This window comes from Haliotis rubra, unplaced genomic scaffold (assembly GCF_003918875.1).
Source record: "Haliotis rubra isolate DU_JTF1 unplaced genomic scaffold, ASM391887v1 Scf1055, whole genome shotgun sequence".
Classification (NCBI taxonomy): Eukaryota; Metazoa; Mollusca; class Gastropoda; order Lepetellida; family Haliotidae; genus Haliotis; species Haliotis rubra.
Genome location: NW_025764954.1, coordinates 212,535 through 232,317, shown reverse-complemented (window position 1 = coordinate 232,317; position 19,783 = coordinate 212,535). Strand labels below are relative to the sequence as shown.

The window sequence follows — 19,783 nt, the reverse complement described above, 5'->3', positions numbered from 1 at the left end:
TGTCCAATGTTAAAGATTAGAGTTGATTAGTTACATACAGATATAATAAATATTATTGTCTTGAAACTCGTAGCGATTTATAATTATATTTCCTAAAACTGTTAGCTATGTTCTTAGTACTTTCAATATGACGATATATATTTTTCATGATTTTTTTAAGCAATAACATAATTACGATATAAGTAGTCGGGATTATTTTTATCAAAGCACCGCAATCATTACGCGCGTTCTCATTGGTTTGTCGTACTTTCGCACATACCGAGACGGGGACGGGTCTTCTTGGAGGTTACGGAAAGGGGCGAGTGGTGACGAATGATAATCTAGATATGAAAGGGGAACTCGTCTTGCATCCTATAAATATACATGTAGGTATATATAGAACAAAACAGTTTCATATAATACAATAAACATACACACCGCCCTGATTAAATGTAGCCTTTTGCTTTTCCAATTGTGATGCTGTTTCTAACTCTGCTCTTCTTCGATCCTTCCACAGTGGTGGTGTCGCAAAAGGTATCTGGAACCAATTGGAACTTTTCATTAACCAGTCAAGGTTTCTTGTTTCACAGATCCGTTACCCGATCTCATGCCAAGACACTCTCAAGAATTGATTCTTTGATGAAATATTTCAAAACGTGACAACCCATCCAAAGTCCCTGCTAACAATGAGTTGAATTTGTCTGGATTGCATAACCTAATTTATGAAAAAAATTAATTTGATGTATAAAACAAATGCATTAAGCATGTGTATTTCGTTTCGTAACTAAGATAAATTCAGTTTTACATTCGTGAAAATCCTGTCAACATCAACATTCATTAGTCAGAAAATGTTACTGAAGAACTTGTATTGACTGATCTTGACTGATCACGCTATTGACTGACAGCGTGTTTTAATGAATGGGAATAGTTGGTCTGCTGTTTTGATTATGATCACCGTTTCATTGAACATTATATGTTTATTAGTTTTCGAATTAGGTTGCAATTCATCGCTCCGCTTTTGAGCCAAACGGATTATAGTATTCACACCGAAACGTCGCTCATATCAATAATAAAGAAGCTGTATATTCATACTCTCCCCGTTGTTAATGATACAATAGTCAACGTAGTAGAGTTAGATAATCCTATGTTGGTAAAGAAAGGAATGAATGAATGTATGATTGAATGTAATATGAATGAATGAATGTGTAAGATTTTGGGTTCATTGACGTACGAATGGAAATTCAAAAACCGATGTGAACACTGTATGAACCCCTGGATGGGTTGCTTGATTTGTTGGGACATTTTACCTGCGTTTTCCGACATAATGCACACTTTGCACACTGACAAAATAACTGGATTCGAATTCGGACATTGCAGCAGCGAAAGTAGTCCCATGCTAACTTTTGAGTTCCTTCATTGGGAAATGAATGCAATAGCAGTTCACATATCAATCAACCAACCAACCAATCAACCAATCCATCCATCCATCCATCCATCCAGCCAGCCAGCCAGCCAGCCAGCAATCAGCCAGCCAGCCAACCAACCAACCAACCAACCAGCCAGCCAGCCAACTTGCCAACCAACCAATAAATCAATAAATCAATCAAATGAGAAACCTTAGTGGAGGATGACAAATGCTGGGCATTATATGCATGCATGTTTATGTATGTATATATACATATATATGTTTGTATATGTGCATCACAATACAAAATTTCTGTAAATAAAATTGATGTAATGATAATATGGCATTTGATCAATGAAGTAAGTTTTCGGTATCGCCAAAAGTGAATAGGCCATGCCCTCTAGCGGACAACTATTTTCTGAATGTCTGATATCCAAGTGAATGGGGCGTGTTTCATTGTGATGAGCGATGTCGATTGAGTTATTGGTGCTAATGTTTGAATAACCTGTCTGTGAAATGTTATTGATGACATATTTATTTTCAGAATCAATATTCCCTTGCCGTCAGGAGAGAATAAACGGTTTTATGTGAATGAAACCTCGGATTGACACATAGTCCATGTCGGTCTTTACCTCCATAAATTAAGCAAACCAATATTGGGGCTATGTTTCATATGAAGTGAAATCTTCATTCCTTTTCATAAGTTTTCAAGTATTCTAGTGCTTAATATAATCTGTCACTTTCTTTACTTACTCTTTCCCACTTTCGATGTTGCGGTGTCAGGGCTTCGATCATCTGTCGTCTCTGTGTCACTTCCAGATGACTGGGACGTGTCCATGGAGACCACGTCATCCTTATTGCCTGGCAAACTGCCCATCATTGTCGCCAGATATACGTCGGAGTGTCTGACATTAAAAATTGTGAGCGAGTTCAGTTTTATCCCGCTTTCAGCAATATTCCCACAATATCACGGCGGGGGACATCAGAAATGGCCTTCACACATTGTGCCCATGTGGGAAATCGAACCCGAGTCTTCGGCGTAACGAGCGAACACCTTAACCACTAGACTACCCCCGCCCCTTAAAAATTGTGAGTGAATGAGGGACTGACTGAGTTTGGTTTTACGCCGCTTTTAGCAATATTCCCACAATATCACGGCGGGGGACATCAGAAATGGCCTTCAGACATTGTGCCCATGTGGGAAATCGAACCCGAGTCTTCGGCGTGACGAGCAAACGCCTTAACCACTAGGCTACCCCACCGCCCTGTGGGGGAATGAGGGAGTGAGCATGGTTTTCGCAATATTCCAGCAATATCAAGACTGGCGCCCAAGCAAATGGGCTTCAAACGTTGCAGCCATGAGGGGAAACAAACCCGGTACTTGAGGCAATAATTTATAACCCCAACACTTTTCCATCGCCTAAAACAGGGAAATGGAATTATAACCCTCCAGGTGTGGTGTATTTGAAATATATATTCAACACAAACAAAATCCATATTCAAAATTATTGACATTAGCAATGATAAAAAATATTATAAAACACATGTATATATTGAATACGATCATGATTTTGTTATGTGATATTTTAACATTATCTCACCAATACATGTTATTGGATAATTCCACTGTTAACCATCATTGATAGGTCCCACTTGTTGTTCTAACCTTTAGTGTTTACAACACTAGAATACTACGTTCATTTAAATGATTAAAATCTGTAACAGTTTTTAAACAAATACGACTATGAATGCTGTCATAATGTCCAGACTGATTTATCAGCTACGAAAAGAAGTCTTTATATCAATATATTGATTTGAGTTGTCATCTTTTTTTTGTATAATCGTCGTCTTTGGAGAAAACAGCAGTGACACCATTCCTACGATGGTGGACGTGAATGTCACTGATAATTATATACTGAGCAAAACAAGTTCGGATCACGAATATATTTATATGAAATTGCGTGGTCTGTCAAAAAAAAAAAAACATGCCCCAACTTTTCATGACCCTTGAGTTCTTTTTGCAAGTATGGGTTTTATCTACTTTAAACCCGAACACCATATATACCGAACAAACCAAGTCATTGGTGGTGGTGTGTGTGTTTTGGGGTGGGGTGGAAGTTGGGGCTGTAATTGCATCAGTAGTTGCGAGTTCAGTATAAAGCTCTGTATGCTATCCTCTAAACTATCCTCATCCCTAACCGTTTTGATCAGTATAGGTTTTCATTTATCCGAACAGTCCTTCATGCCGAGCAGCAGCATTCAGGGCAACATCAAGTCCCACGCTGAATGTTACATATGTTGCTGTTGTTTTCAATAAGTGTACTACTATTTACCACCCATTACACTAAATACAAATATATTTTAATTGGTCATAATGCACTTCACACATACTCACCGCACACGGTGTGCTAATAACACAAACAGTTTACAATGGAACATGTAGATACAGCTGGTGTAAAGTCTTTAAGAATCGCAAGCACATGCAAGCTGATGACAATGTGATAAAGGCAGATAGTCGAAATCCATAGACAAAAATTTACCGTGGACACCGGTTAGGGGAATCCCCTATTTTCGGTTTCCATTGCTTAATATCCTGTTACCTGACAAGACGTTATTCGAGAGAAAAAACCCAAAGCACGCCGATTTTCACATTTTGAGCAAATAGTTACCACGCATCTGAACAAACGTTATCTAAAAATACATATGACTCATATCAAGGTGCGAATGTGTTCATTACAATAAACATGTAATTAAAGGTGAAACGTGTACCAGGAAGTAAAATCAATGATATGTCAGTGTGTTATGTTTGTTAAAATATTGAATTACCTAGTTTGTGATCTGACATAAAGTCACAACCAATAGTCAAATCATATAATGCTATTTCTTATTGTCGTTTTATTTCAATTAGATCTGTATTAAAAATCCCGTTGCAATTATCAGCTTGATCTGTATTGGTGAAATCGTTATGTATCTACAACATACCAAGCATGATATATAGGACAATCTGCGAAGACTACCGTTAAATTTACCGTTAAATACCACAGTTGCTCTGACCTTGTCTCAGCCTTCCTTCGATATGATCCAGGTGTTGTCTGATTACAGTCATAGACGATGTATAGTGTGTGTGGAAGTGTTGCCAACTCAGCCTTCCGTGTCCCAACTCGTGTAAGCGGTCACGTGATACAACCGGTGTTGTACAGAAAATGTCCCACATCAACAGTAAGGGCAGCATTTATATTTTGTGTTTCTCATTGCCCGACCGACCTTTGTAATTTTATTGCCGACCTCACCCCCACTCCTAATTCTAATATGAATTGCAATAAATAAGAATCAAGAACATTATTCAGATAATGTTGTCTTTATTAAGGCTTTTTGTTTAAGGTGTTTTTTTCCCGACCGACCGACCCATGTTCAGAATTTGTTGGCTACGTGAAACACATAACAAAACGATGCCCTAACCAGGCGTACGGGCTAGTGGGGAAACTCAAGCTCATGTTTAAATTTGAATATGCACCGTCATGGATGTAATCCAATCTTTACACTTTACTGACTGTGCATCGGTGTTAAATAACATGCTTGTATAAGCAGGCATTGTATATCAACCTGTAAACTCAGTTTGTAGTTGCAGTTTCTTTTTAAATAGTCTACATTTTACAGTCAGTGAGTCGAAAGTATTATTGTTTTCAAGATCAGACTGAACTATAAACTGTTCAAGCCAAAAAAATCGAAAACAGCTGAAAAGGTATCTCTCAGAAAATAATATACGCTGTGAGTATAATGGCGTTTTATTGAGTGAAATGGGTGGGTGATTGGTCTTTAAAGTCTGCTTGGTGGAAGTGAATGAGTATGGATTTACGCAGCATTATAGCTAAAACACATGGACTTATCATGAAACGGCCCTCTTATTATCATAAATTTGCGGGCCGCTGCAAATGATATTGGACCGCTCAACCTTAACGACGGGCCACTATCAGTTCTGTTGTCAAGTGACGTCATGGTGGGTGCATCGGTTCATTCGACATTGGCTTTGGACTGGCAGATATTCTTGGTCAAACAAGTCAAAGCAACCCGAATTCCCGCTTTAAATAGCGGTAATATTGGCTTTCTTGCTAGTGCTAACCTTTACAATTGCACTATTAACGTTGTTGTACACTGGCATGGTTTGGCATGTTGCAGGCTGTGGTCTTGTCAAAGGCCAAGGTCGAATATCGTCACTTTCTGTTGTGACGTCACTTGAATTGCTCGATGACGTTATTGCATGCGGGCAGTCAACCCCGTCAGAAGTTGGTTTTGAGTAAACTTACTGTCAAATTCCTTCATTGTTTCCTTTTTCTTTTCAACACAAAGTCCATGTATTTTAGCAATAATAACGGTAATGCTATTTTTGAGGGCATTATCATTTGCAGAAGCCCTCGGTCTTTTTTCAACTGCCCTCCTTCGTCGGGCAGTTAATGGAAGACCGCAGGCTTCTGCAAATGATAATGCCCTCAAAAATAGCATTACCCTTATAATATTCCAGAAATTTCTTGGATGGGGACAGTAGGGATGGGTTTCACACATTGTACCCATGTGATGAATCGAACCTGGGTGTTCAGCGTAACGAGCGATCGCTTTAACCATTAGGCTACCCACCGCCCGTCTGCTTGGGAGGAAATATACCTGGTGTATTCAGTATACATTGCCACATCGGAGACGGGCGAAAAATATTGACTATATAATGTCGAAATTGAACATTGTCCACTTCTAATTGACCACTCATCCATAAATCCTTATTTGTTTTCCCCCAGGAATCAATTTCATGAGTAATTGATAACTCATCGATCTTCCAGATCAATGGGGATTGGTTCCAAAAACACATCTTCCTTAACGTATGGATCGATGGTTGCCTTGTCTCAGGCTTGTACATATACATTCGTGACAAACTCCTGTTATTCCGGGACAAAGCGATCTTCTTGCAGTTACGGAAAGGGGCGACTGGTGACGAATGAGACATGATCCCGAAATGTAGTTCCTGTGTGTAAATGTCGCAGATAGAACTTTGTACATATAAATTTTATTATTTTTATACTAATATATATAATAATATATATATTTATCAGCAGGATAGTTAAAATATAGATCATGTGTCCCTCAAGGTCTCAGCAAACCCAAGCCATGATGTGCTTAACTGATTGGCCAAACTAACCCTCCAAGTTAAACTCTTCGTTAAACAGCTTGCACTCAGTATGCACAAAGTCACTACACAGACAGGTTGACAGCGCAGGTTAGTTCCATATGTCTCTATATATTTATATTATTGCATTTATATGTTGTAATACATCCTACCCGTGAAGGTCCGGGTTAGAATATTGATCTTCAGTAACCTATCCTTGTCCTAAGAGGCGACTAACGGGATAGGGTGGTCAGGCTCGCAGGCTTGGTTGACACATATTATCGGTTCCCAACTGCAAAGATCGATGCTCATGCTGTTGATCACTGGACTGTATGGTCCAGATTCGATTATTTACAGATCCCCGCCATTAAGCTAGAATATTGCTAAGTGCGGCGTAAAACTCAATTCACCCACTCACTGTAGTAACATTCAACCTGGTTCCGCCCGTAACCCCTGCTCTGAATGTACTCTATTTATTAGGATTCTTTCGTGGGGTTATGGTTTAGGCTTTAGGGTTAGGGTTACTTTAGGGTTAGGTTTAGGGGTAAGAGTTCCTCCCGTTCCCACATCCCAAAAAATATTTATAAATCACTATACATCAAAATTATTAACAAAACCTAACACAACAATTTCTAGAGAACTCACAAAAATAACTAAAAACTCAAAAAATAAGTAAAACATATAGGATCGAACCGCGTTGCGTTACCTCTGTTAAGAAGTCGGGGAACGGAAGGAACTCTTTCTCCGAGTTTTCGGCGTGACGAGCGAACGCTTTTACCACTAGGCTACCCCAACGCCCTTCCCCCCCCCCCCCGTGAAAATTACATTTGCAGTGTTTAACCCAGGACCTCTTTTAGCACCTCATACACCCTCCATCCCATCCCTTCACGACACACCCCTCTGATATCATACACACTTCATTCCATCCCTTCACGACACACCCCTCTGATATCATACACACTCCATCCCACCCCTTCTTGACACACCCCTCTGATATCATACACCCTTCATCCCACCCTTTCACGACACAACCCTCTGATATCATACACACTCCATCCCACCCCTTCACGACACACCCCTCTGATATCATACACCCTTCATCCCACCCCTTCACGACACAACCCTCTGATATCATACACACTCCATCCCACCCCTTCTTGACACACCCCTCTGATATCATACACACTCCATCCCACCCCTTCACGACATACCCCTCTGATATCATACACCCTACAACTCACCCCTTCACGACACACCCCTCTGATATCATACACCCTCCATCCAATCCCTTCACGACATAACCCTCTGATATCATACACACTCCATCCCATCCCTTCACGACACACCCCTCTGATATCATACACACTCCATCCCACCCCTTCTTGACACACCCCTCTGATATCATACACGCTCCATCCTTCCCCTTCACGACATACCCCTCTGATATCATACACCCTTCAACCCATCCCTTCACGATACACCCCTCTGATATCATACACCCTCAATCCCATCCCTTCACGACACACCCCTCTGATATCATACACACTCCATCCCATCCCTTCACGACTCACCCCTCTGATATCATACACACTCCATCCCACCCCTTCACGACACAACCCTCTGATATCATACACCCTTCATCCCACCCCTTCACGACACACCCCTCTGATATCATACACACTCCATCCCACCCCTTCTTGACACACCCCTCTGATATCATACACACTCCATCCCACCCCTTCACGACATACCCCTCTGATATCATACACCCTTCATCCCACCCTTCACGACACACCCCTCTGATATCATACACCCTACATCCCACCCCTTCATGACACACCCCTCTGATATCATACACACTCCATCCCACCCTTCACGACATACCCCTCTGATATCATACACCCTTCATCCCACCCCTTCACGACACACCCTCTGATATCATACACACTCCATCCCACCCCTTCACGACTCACCCCTCTGATATCATACACACTCGATCCCACCCCTTCACGACACACCCCTCTGATATAAAATCTCTCTATTCCATTACTGAAGAGGCAACAGGCCTATAGTACAAAATATAAAAACAATAATGGCATACAATCACAATGTTTGCAAACGTTATTTTCTTTGTTCAAAAGCATGGTGGATATACATACCAAGTTTACGAATATAAGTTGTATTATTAGAGTTCATTATCAAATTAAATTTAAACATGGTAGGATGTGAAGAGTAATAAAGTGGTAGATATTTTGTCCTTAAATCAGCATAGTAAGGACATACCAGCAAAAAGCAGAACTCATCGTCAATTACATTAAGTTCACAAAATTTGCACAATCTGTTTTCTCTTGGAATATTATAATATCTGCCCTTCTCGATCATAAGATCATGTGAAGAGCATCTAAATCTGGATAATGAAAGGTGGAATTTTCTAAGATTAATATCGTGTATGTATTGCTCTGTATGGCAGAAAGATTTAAAAGTACTGTAAAAAGTGGATTTGGGGGACTGTATAAAGATGAGTTCCAGGTCTGAATGTACATATCGTTTAATCTTTGCGATAAAGCATTATAAAATGACTTTGGGCAGGTAATCTTTTGTGACAAAAATACATCACTAAAACCACAATGATTTAGTAATTTTCTAACATTCGTTACCCAATTTGATTTTCCGTTGGTGTCAAACAAATACATCATGTTATAAAATTCCTTAGGAAATCTTGATGCAGGCATATTCAAGAGCTTTACCCAGTATTTGATAACCTTTATCTGTGCTTCTAGATAAAGTGGGAAGCGACCGCATTCACCATAGATCATCACATTTGGGGTATTTAATTTAACTCTGAAGACTTTTTTATACGCATACAAGTGAACCTTTTCCAATGCTTCCAACGGAGAAAAACCCCAAACCGCTGCCCGTAAAAATCTTTCGTCCCTGTAAAGCAGCACTATTACCATGATGATACCAATATAACGTATTGGCAAAATGGACCCTAGATATTTATATCCTTTAACAACTTCTAAGTAGTCTCCGTTATAAAGCTATTTTTCTAATTTGGACAATTTAACGCAATTCTTAAAGACAACAACCTTTGTTTTATTGCCATTTACATCAAGCTTAAATTCACGGCAATGGCTTTCAAGCAAGGTAATTTGTTTTTGTAGACCCCTCACTGTACTTGAGAACATGATGACATCATCAGCAAACAATAACAAAAATATCTTAGCAATGTCCGAGTGCAGCTGAATACCATATGTACAATTTATAATTCTATGATTCATTTATAAAGAAAATGAACAGAAATGGGCTTAGTATACAGCCCTGGCGTACACCCACATTGCAATCAAATGTTGATGACATAACACCGTTGTTATGCACACATGCTTTCACATTGTTATATATAATACAAAATAGTTTTCCATTTTGTTACTCAAGCCGTTCTGGTTGAGTAGCTTCCACAATTTGTTCCTATCAACCGAGTCGAATGACTTGGCAAAATCATAAAAGTAAAAGATAAAATTTACCACCTTTACGTGAGATATAACCCTGTACAAGGCTTTGGAGATGAACATATTGTCAGTGGTGGAGTAGCCTTCTCTAAAGCCTGCTTGTGATTCGTGAATTTTATTCATCAGCCCAGAAAATGAGTCTTTTATTCATGATATACAAGAAAACTTTATTAAAAATACTAAGTAATGTGATACCGCGGTAATTATTTGCTATTTTTGGATCCCCACCCTAAAACAGTGGAATGATAATAGCGGTATCCCATGAGTAGTATAGGGAATGGGGGTTTTGGACCAAGTCCAACAAAAGCCTCTGCAAAGCCTTATTTCACAAATAAGGCTTTGGCCGGACCATTGATCCAGCTATCATTACCCCTACTATAAAAAAGTTTGAGACGCCAGCTGGATACGAACGCCCAATGTTATACCTCACAGCCGCACCACTTAACTACCGGGGACATGGCTGAAGTATGTCGGTTCAACGGGTCTATCCTGGGGTTGCATCATCCAATGCTGGGCTGCGTATAAAGTGCCGCTATGCCACGTTTACCTCGATGAAACAGTTTAATGTGAATCGCCTATAATCTCTTTGGTGTTTGTAATAAAGGCTTGCCGGGCTTTTTGTACTCCCTGTTCTATGTACTTTTTTTTCTCATCCTCGCTGATAGCAGACTTACGAGACTTGGATCGAATCTCTTGCTTCATTTTGTTATATTTTTCGAGTTCAGAGAGGATTGAACGAAACTCCTCCTCCGAGATCTTACTGTCAGTGAGTGCCGTGGAAATACGCTCACTTACTGTGTTCAGCTTTGCTTCAGCCAGAACCCTGATCTCATCGTGTTTCAACGCCTTACGATGCAGTCTGCGTGATGCAAACTTAAGTGCCAACCCTAACACCCCTGCCACCCAAGCTGATATTTCAATATCTAGCACTACGGGGGGTAGCCACAATGGTAGCTAACAACCCAACACCTGCCGCCCCTAGGCCCATGCTGGTTGTCATAAGGGCAGTATCAACCCCGTCCACGATATTGAAAGCTCTATGTACTTCTTACATAGTGCTTTACGCGTGTTGTGGTCTTGTTCTAGTTGGTGTTTTACATCACATAACTGCCTCAAGCGGAACCCGTCTACGGTTTCCAGTGTCTTCGCTACTTCCTCTACGACTGGGTATAGCCCATTTCTGTGTGCCTATAATATATTTGATGGAATATTTTTTAATAGGGCTTCACTTAATACTTCGTCAGTGTACTTGAGGCTTATAAGGTTTAGATTCTCGGATATAGAGATACTGGAAGGGTCAATAGGTAACTTCTGTTCTATATCAACATCTAAGCTACTTACTAAGGGGGGTAGTAATCCCAGTAGGTTGTTTTTAAATTGTATAGTGATACGGCAAAATGCGTGTATGGAACGCCAACGTATTCCCAAGCCAGGTAAAAGTTGTAGGTATGTTGGTCGTAACGGGTCGACCGGAAACTTACCCTTGCAAAAGACTTCTATGATGAGTTTGGATCCTGGACTCATAGACCTAATTCCGTCTGTGATGTCGGCGCGGGGGACTATTAACTGGGCACGCCTGGATGAACCTAACATATTGGCCCCCCTCGGCCAAATTGGTGCTTTAGAAACTATCAGCTTTTCAGTTGGAATGAAAGACATGAGCGAGACACCGTTGTTCCTAATTTCAGAGACATAGCCATCTTTGTCTAGTGAGATATAAGGTGCGGTGAGGGTTATATTGATCACCCATTTGAGGCCTTTTAAGCTTACCAGGGTCTGCCGTATGTACACACCGTTTTTTAATAATAGGACGTACGAGTTGTCTTCCTCGCCAGGCTGATCGAATCCCTCTATACCTCCTAGGTCCCTGAGTGTGGGTTTGGGTAGATGATCGGCCATTGCAGCCCGCCTAAACACGTTGTCTTTCAAGTGTAGGACGTATGAGCCACCTTCCTCACCAGGTTGACCGAATCCCCTCCGTGTCCCCTAGGTCGTTAAGCGTAGCGTTGGGACGATGACTGGTCATTGCTATAATACTATTACGAGATAATTTCCAACTGGTTTTCCGATAATAGTTCAGGGGTGAACTTCACCCCCATGAAGTGTATGTTGCCAGGTAGGAAGATCTTGGTTAGTGATATCGTGTTTTCCACGATCACGGTGACACCCTGCAGACTGGTGTTGGAGCAGACACCCACCCGCACATAAACTGTGCAAACATGATACTGGTGTCGTTTCGCCCACCCGAGTTTGATCCCCTTCACGATCTCGACATCACCCTGTGATGGTTCCCCTAGGTAGACTTTGATGATCAGGCAATGATCACGCCTTCGAATTCAGACACCAACTGCAATGTCACGTTTTGCATTCCCGGTTTACTCGATAGCATGTGGGCTGCCATACTGGCGGCTGGGCTGATGATTACGCTACGTCTCTGAGTCGGGACGTAAGCCACGAGTAGGAGCCATTGTTCACGACTTTGTTTAGGTGGTTGTCTTTGTTATCCGTGAACACGTAGGGGGAGCCAAGCCTAATATTGAGAAACCAGTCGTCTTTATCGGGTAACAACACCCACTTGTCATCTTCGGTGAAGACGAGCGTATATGGCTTGTTTCGGGCGACGGTAGTGCTCTCAACATCGCCTAAGTCGAACAGTTTGCCACCGAACGATGGGTATATTATCCATTTATCATCCCCGGTGGTGACAAGGGTGTATCGAGTGTTGATTGTCGCTCTTGTGGTATCTACTATATCACCTAGGGCTCCACCGGAGGGGACTTCAACGCGTTTGTAAATGTTGTTTTTCAGTTGCAAGGCGTACAATTTACCATATACTACGGGAGCGTTGAATCCGCGTGTGTCCCCAAGGTCGGAGATCCCCACATTGATGCATTTTTTCACCCTGGGCCCTTGTGCGCTGGTCGTTTTATGTGAAGCGTTAAGCTGAGGTATCCTATATTGACGGGATTATGATTTATATCTAACACCGATATTATCAGCTCAGGTATGTTGCCCTGAGTCAACCTCTTATACTGCCGCGGTGAAAACGACTCGGTTCTACCGTCGTTGTATTTCTCCATTTTAACCGGCACTGCTCTCAGTATAGTGGAAGGGTGACCCCCTTGAATGTTGTGCGCTGTGCTCACCTGGCCGAGATAAATGTACAGCTCTCGGTACGGTACTAGGTCGGGTAACTTCATGCCTGTGACGGTAGTTGGTGGTTTTATCTCGTCAGGCGACATACCTAGTGTCCTCGCCAATGGTCGACCGAGTCTCAAGGAGTTTCTTCCGTTGTTGATTAACACCACTGTAACGTTTGAGTAGTTAATCTTGAGTTCGGCTCCAAGGGTTTTGAAGACATCGTCGCTTAGCGAGAATACGCTGTAGTAGCCGTCAGTTATCTGGCTGCGAGCTCCACTGACGGACAGATTATTGTTGCTGGCGTTGATGTTAGTCCATTGCGGTAGGTAGGTGATATCGCAGAGTGCTACTTCGAGTTGACCCGATGTATTATCCATCGCGTACGTCAGCTGAACGGCCTCACCGCTCGTTATTCCTGGAAGTGTTATGTACATGTTAGAGTATATATACTCATTATATAATAGTTTTAAAATGTACTCCAAAGGAGTGTCTTACTCCCCTGGAGTGTTTTACCCTAACTGGGCGTAGATTTCTCACCCATGAAGATCGCGGTCGCTGATGGGATGTATTTCGACTCCCAGCTTTTAGATGTGTTCGGCCTGTATAAGCTTTCAGTGACTAATGTCAAGGCAGTCCACGATTGGTTCAACAACCCGATGCAGTTCTGGCAGAATCAAGTCAACTTCGCCGTGTGGTGCGCTACAACGGGGGTGTGGTGTGACATTGGCCGACACTCGGCGTGGGCCGCTGAGTCAGTCTGTATTCACGTTCCACGTGTACTACCAGGTCAGGCGTATCCTTAAAGAGATCAGCTCCCCGCTCCCACAGGACAAGGCGTGGAACGCAGTAAACAACCAGTACGATAGACGGGCCTACGAACGTATTTGCAACGAATTCGAACTAAACCCAAAGACGGATTGGCATTTGCCATGGCCGAACCATCGGTTTGATATTCCATATGATGGGGGGGCGACCCGTGAAAGAAGTCAGTGATGATTTACTGAAACGAGATGTACTACGTCAGGACTTTGCTTTGTCGAGTAATGAATGGAGGGATGCCCGTATGAACTTTAAAGGTGGTGTTGCTTTCACCATCCAGAAAGTGGAGCAGTCAACCGCAGACGGTTGGAAAATGTTCATGCTGGACACGTCGAAAGGGTTTACTCGTGCCGGTGTCACCAGATTGAACGACTCTATTCGAACGTATGTGTGGGCGCTGTTGGGGGCTCAGATGCAAACGCGTTCCAACATCCTTGGTAAGGGGACTGCTTACGACGCTCAGAAACAGTTCATTGTTAACGTTGAGGATGCTATCAATTCTCCAGTTGATCTCCCGAGTGCCATCAAACGCTACCAAGACGTGTTGGAATACGCCAGGTCGAAAGTCGACTACGTCTTCGACGTGGGGCTGTACATGACTCCGAGTGATATGCAACTGAGAGTAAAAAAAGTGGTGGGCTACAACAACGAAATAGTCATAGCCACGGCGGACCAAAAGTTGGGAGTCAATTTTGATGTTAACACCCCCCACGTCCCACCACCTACGACCGGTGAAACGGGTATAGTGGCGCCACCCCCGGAACCCAGGGTTCAACACACACACCCACAGCCCCAGCCTGCACAGCAGCAGCACATCGATCATAAAACAGCTATGGTGGTTGGTGGGGTAGCTTTGGGACTTATTTGGTTAAAAATTCCTTAGCCGCTCCGTACACCAAACCCGCCACGGCGACAATGGTTGCCCGCAGGTTTTGACTAAGCCACATGGCAGTTTTAGCCAGAGCACCCAGCAGCCATGACACGATGCTACCCAGGATGCCGGGCAGGGCTTCGGCGGCCTTACCAGCCAGTTTAGCCAGGGCCTCCCCGAGTTTTTTTATCCAGGATTTGACGCCCCCACCACTTGGTGTGCCACTGCTGCCGGCAGGCATGGGGGTACCCCCTGTCAATGACACCACCAGGGTTGATATGATGAAGCCCAATGCAGTCAGAATGCTGGCGATGGTGATCCCTTGCTCCCGGAACAGTATCCGAATCCTGTCAGCTAGCGTGGTGTCCTGGTAGAGGACTCGATCAACAGTTTCCCGCGCACGGCTGACCTGGGATCGAAGCTGGTCTCGGAAGGAGGATGCCGTTTCCAGCCGGGTCTTCCTTTCCTCTTCCAAATTACGTATTCGTTCCCCGATGGTGGCTTTCAGAGACTCGTCCTCCGTTTCACCGAGTTTGACCTTTTCATGGGCGATGTGGTCGTCTATCGCGTCCAGTTTGGCCGTGTTGTTCACGAGATGTCCGCGAATGGTTTGCATGGCCTTGTCCAGCCCCCGTAGTTCCTGAACGGTAAATTCGAACCCGGGTAAGGGTTTGTTATGGTATGTGGCCAACAGCTTTTCAATGTTATCAGTCATGTCTTGATCCGATGTGGCGCCCCTGACGTCTTGCAGATCTTGAACGGCCTCCTTGGGAAGGGCTTTAGGCCGTGCGCCCCCGTAATCTATGAAGCCTAGTTCATCGCGGATAAAGTCACCCCCATGGCGACTGCCGAGTGTTGATAAGGCAAGCGGTTCTCTCGTGTGCTTATTCATGAGATCAATCTCCGGGCAACCCCTCAGTCGCAGCGTGCCCTTGCCATCGACAAAAAACTTGGAATAGTCTCGCCCCCACGGCTCTACGTAATTTTTATCCCATTTTTAAGCCATCATAAAACCCGTTGACGGCCTGCTTCACGAGTTCGTTGCCTTGCGCGAATGGGGTTTCATCATCCTCGAATGCCTGGGCACTATCATCCCATATATAATCCATAGGTATGTCCTCATGACCGCCTTCAGCCATTATTTAGTATTAAAACTTATATATTTCATTTATATAACAATGTACGGTAGAAAACTAGATCCTTTCAGAAGATCAAGAGAGCCTCTAGGCGTCAGAGCCGTGCGCCAGTCGGTGACCATCATCAACAATCCCAGCAAGATAGACCAGAACCAAACGCTGCTGGTTAGATTCCCAAACCTTGGTGAGAATGACCTCATTGTACCAGGCACGGTTCGACTGGCGTTCAACCTCACGCTGACCTCCACCAACGACAAACGCGAGCTAGTGCGGAACGTAGGTCGAGCCATCATCAAGAAAACCACCATCAAGATCAGCGGTAACGAGGTGCTGAGCATCGACGACAGCGACGTGTTTCACTGCTATGGGGACCTCTGGAAAAGCGAGGGAGAACGCGTCAATGACGTGTACCAAGGTATCAGCAAATCGACCCGGTTGCGCATGGGGTATGGCTTCACGCAAGACCAGCTAGACAAGATTACGGACGGTGAAAAGGCCATCGCTCAAGCATCCGGGAACAGGTTCTGCGTGCCGCTCGACTTCGAGTTGCTCACGGACACGCGCCATTTTACCAGGCCGCGCTGGGTGATAGGCTTGAATACGAGCTAACGTTTAACGACTACAGCAAAGTAGTGCGTACGCCGAACGGTGATGAGGCCAGTTACACCATAGACAACATCTCTCTGGAGTTCGACATGGTCACTAGCCCGGAGCTGGCCAGGCAGGTTCGAAGCCAGTACTCGGGAAGATGGCCATCCTGTACGATCGCATACTGAGGCATAGATCAGTCGTGCGAGATAAGAGCGACACTGTGTGGAATATCAACCTGAACGTGCCGGCGCGATCGATGAAAGGTATCCTGGTCGTCCCAGTGGAGGATTACGAGCCGTTCCGAAGGGACAGCGAGAAGTTTTTCAACCCCGATATTGAAAAGGTGGAAGTGACCATAGAGGGCGTGCCCAACCAGCTGTTCAGTCATGGTATGAGGGCATACCAGCAGTGGGATGAGATAAAAAAGCTACCGGCTATCAAACAACACCCATACATAACCAAGGACCTGGACCTATCCTCCGTGCAGATCGGTGAATACTTGACCACCAAGTATGCACTATGGTTGGGCATGCGATCCACGGATGACGATAAACTGCACGGTAGCGGCCGCCGCATAGACAACGGCAGCGAGGGGATAACTATCCAGATCACCAAGAAGGCTCAACCCACTGGCAAGTGGAAATTATATCTGTACGTTATTATGGACGCGCAACTTAATATAGACAATGGGAGATTCGTGCAAGCCATCTATTGATTTACCCCGCGACCCACACTGCGCCATAGTGTGTGGGCAGACTGGCTGTGGGACGACCGTTTTCGTGCTGGACATGTTGGAGGGGTACTACAGGGATGTGTTCGACAACATCGTTATCATGTGCCCTACTCTGAGCATGAATAAAACGTACACGGAAAGACCTTGGGTGATGACGGACCCGGACGTACACAAAGTCGACCCGGGAATACGCCTGCAGGACTGGTTGAAAGCTCTTCATGAGAAATTTAAAGGGAAGTCGACACTGTTCATACTGGACGACTGCAGCGCTAATCGCGAGATAACAAAAAAGAGAGACATGCTATCTTACCTGGCCTTCTCTGGCCGACATGCAAATCACAGTGTCTGGGTGCTAACGCAGAAGTTCAACTCGGTGTTGAAAGACCTCAGGGTGCAGACGCGATGGGTGGCCTTATTTCACTGCAAGGACAGGGATTCGTTCGAGGAGTGTTTGAGAGAGAACGATGTGATGAGTAAACATGATAGGGAACGTGTGAAGAAACAGCTCGCTGAAACTAAACATGCTAAGCTCGTGCTCAAGACCGACCAACCCGTGGCTTATAGGGTGTTTTAGCTTAGCAAATGCTTAATAAAGCTTAGCAATGCTTAGCTCTTAACGTTTAGCACTTATCAGTTGTAGCTATGGTATTTGTCGTGTGCAACTTAACCTTCATTTCTCTGTGTTTCGCCTATATCGTATATTATATAGTTAAAACTAAAACTTACTTATCACATTATAAGATGGAGTGTGATGAACTGCTCGAACAATTGTTGGTGCCAGGGGACGATGACAAGCGAGAGAAACTGGTGGCGTTGTCTGTTGGTGGCAAAGCCAAACATTACTTTGGAGACTACACTCCCGATAAAATTCACAAAATGTCAGCCAAAGAAATCGATAAGCTTCACGCTAGATACGAGTCTAGACTCGGGGCAGAAATGACAAAGACAATATGATCGGCTATGACCCAGATATACACTAGTATTGCGTGGTACTTCCTTCCCATCCCCCCGGAGCGCCGACTTTACCTGTGGGAGGACCTCGAGAAAGACCCTTTTATCGAACACGCCTTAAGCTCTATCAGCTGCGAGCTGTACAACAAATACGGTATGTTGTTAGCCCCGGTGACGGCGGCGATTATCACCGCAAAGCATTGCCAATTTGAGAGGAAAAATAATAATAATAGTAAAGATGGATGCTGCACAGGAGGAGACACCAAAGTTGGGGGAACCCAAACTGGAGGAGGCCCCACCCCAGACCCCTTCAGAGGTGACCCCACCCCAACTGGAGGTGACAGTCACCAGGCAGAAGAATCCTAAGCTGCCGGTGAAAAAAGGTGGTGTAACCAACATAAAATTATCACGGTGACTCACCCGGCTCGACTCTTGTTGGTTGTAGGCGTAACTGCTGCCGTGGCTATCTCATGGTTATATACACGACACAGTGAGGGAAACCCTCACAGGGATCCCGGGGATCCCCCACAATTAGAGGTCAACCCACATATCATGTTATAATTTAATATTTTATATCATATACATAATGTCTGAGGGGAAAACGTTCGTCAACGACGCATACCACGCCACAGTGGTCGCCAGTCTAGCTGTAGGATACGCTCGGTTGACCAAAATGGTGCTTAAACAACCAACTATCAAGCTAGATTTCAACCTGCAGGATATGGGTATGCTCATAATGAACCTTGGTATGGCGATGGCTACAAAAGACATCCTAGTAAAACAAGGGATACTACCTGAAAATATTATGAAGTAAATACAGGAAGTCTACGATCGCCATGATGGTTGGTGGGGGCGTTAGTAAATGCCCTAGCATTTTCCGGGAGTAATTTCCTCTTCTCGAAACTACGAGAGTCACATGCGGCTGAAATACAGGCAGAGAGGAGGCGACATGACCTCGCTATTGAAAAATTACAGACGGCACAGGCCGAGTACGCTAAAAAACGCCTCCAGAGGATCGATTACAACTCAGGCGTGAGAGCCATGCCGTTCAAACATTTCACGATGTCGATAACGCAGCGAAAGAAAACTACCTACTAACTGGTAAACAGCTGGGACCCCTACATAAGCCCACACTCGCTCAGTACTACACACCATCCAAGCGGCAAATGGACCGTGAACTGGTCTTATCGCGCTGGGTATAGCAGCGACTGCGTTGGTTGCGAAACAATTAGACTAAATACTCATATAAGTATGCTAAACATGAGACCTGCTCCATACCGATGCTAAATACATACTTATGGGGAAGAAAGAAGCCTGTGGTAGGAGATGCAGGACTGAGGGGTACTGTTGTTTCCACATGGGAAGTCCTAACTACTCGTGTTCTGTGTGTGGTATCACCACACAAAATGACTGTATTACCCAAATGTACTAACATTAGGGAATATACGTTTCATCCGGCGGCCATATGAACAACGTTTGAAATCTACGTATCATCT

The 19,783-nt window shown here is 44.0% G+C and overlaps 2 protein-coding genes across 2 annotated transcripts in view; both read right to left on the bottom strand.

Annotated features, from left to right (window-relative positions):
• The window catches only part of LOC124277082, a 29,511-nt gene extending 24,981 nt beyond the window's left edge, over positions 1–4,530 (bottom strand). The window contains exons 1-3 of the mRNA XM_046712733.1: positions 4,439–4,530; positions 2,138–2,289; positions 418–517 (exon numbers count right to left, since the gene is read on the bottom strand). Of these exons, the coding sequence (XP_046568689.1) occupies positions 418–517; positions 2,138–2,236 (199 nt within the window). The 5' untranslated portion in view covers positions 2,237–2,289; positions 4,439–4,530. The remainder of the gene's footprint in view (positions 1–417; positions 518–2,137; positions 2,290–4,438) is intronic.
• Positions 1–19,783, bottom strand: part of LOC124277100 (BPTI/Kunitz domain-containing protein 4-like) — a gene marked incomplete at its 3' end in the record, with an annotated part of 103,633 nt that overhangs the window by 43,363 nt on the left and 40,487 nt on the right. The window lies entirely within an intron of this gene.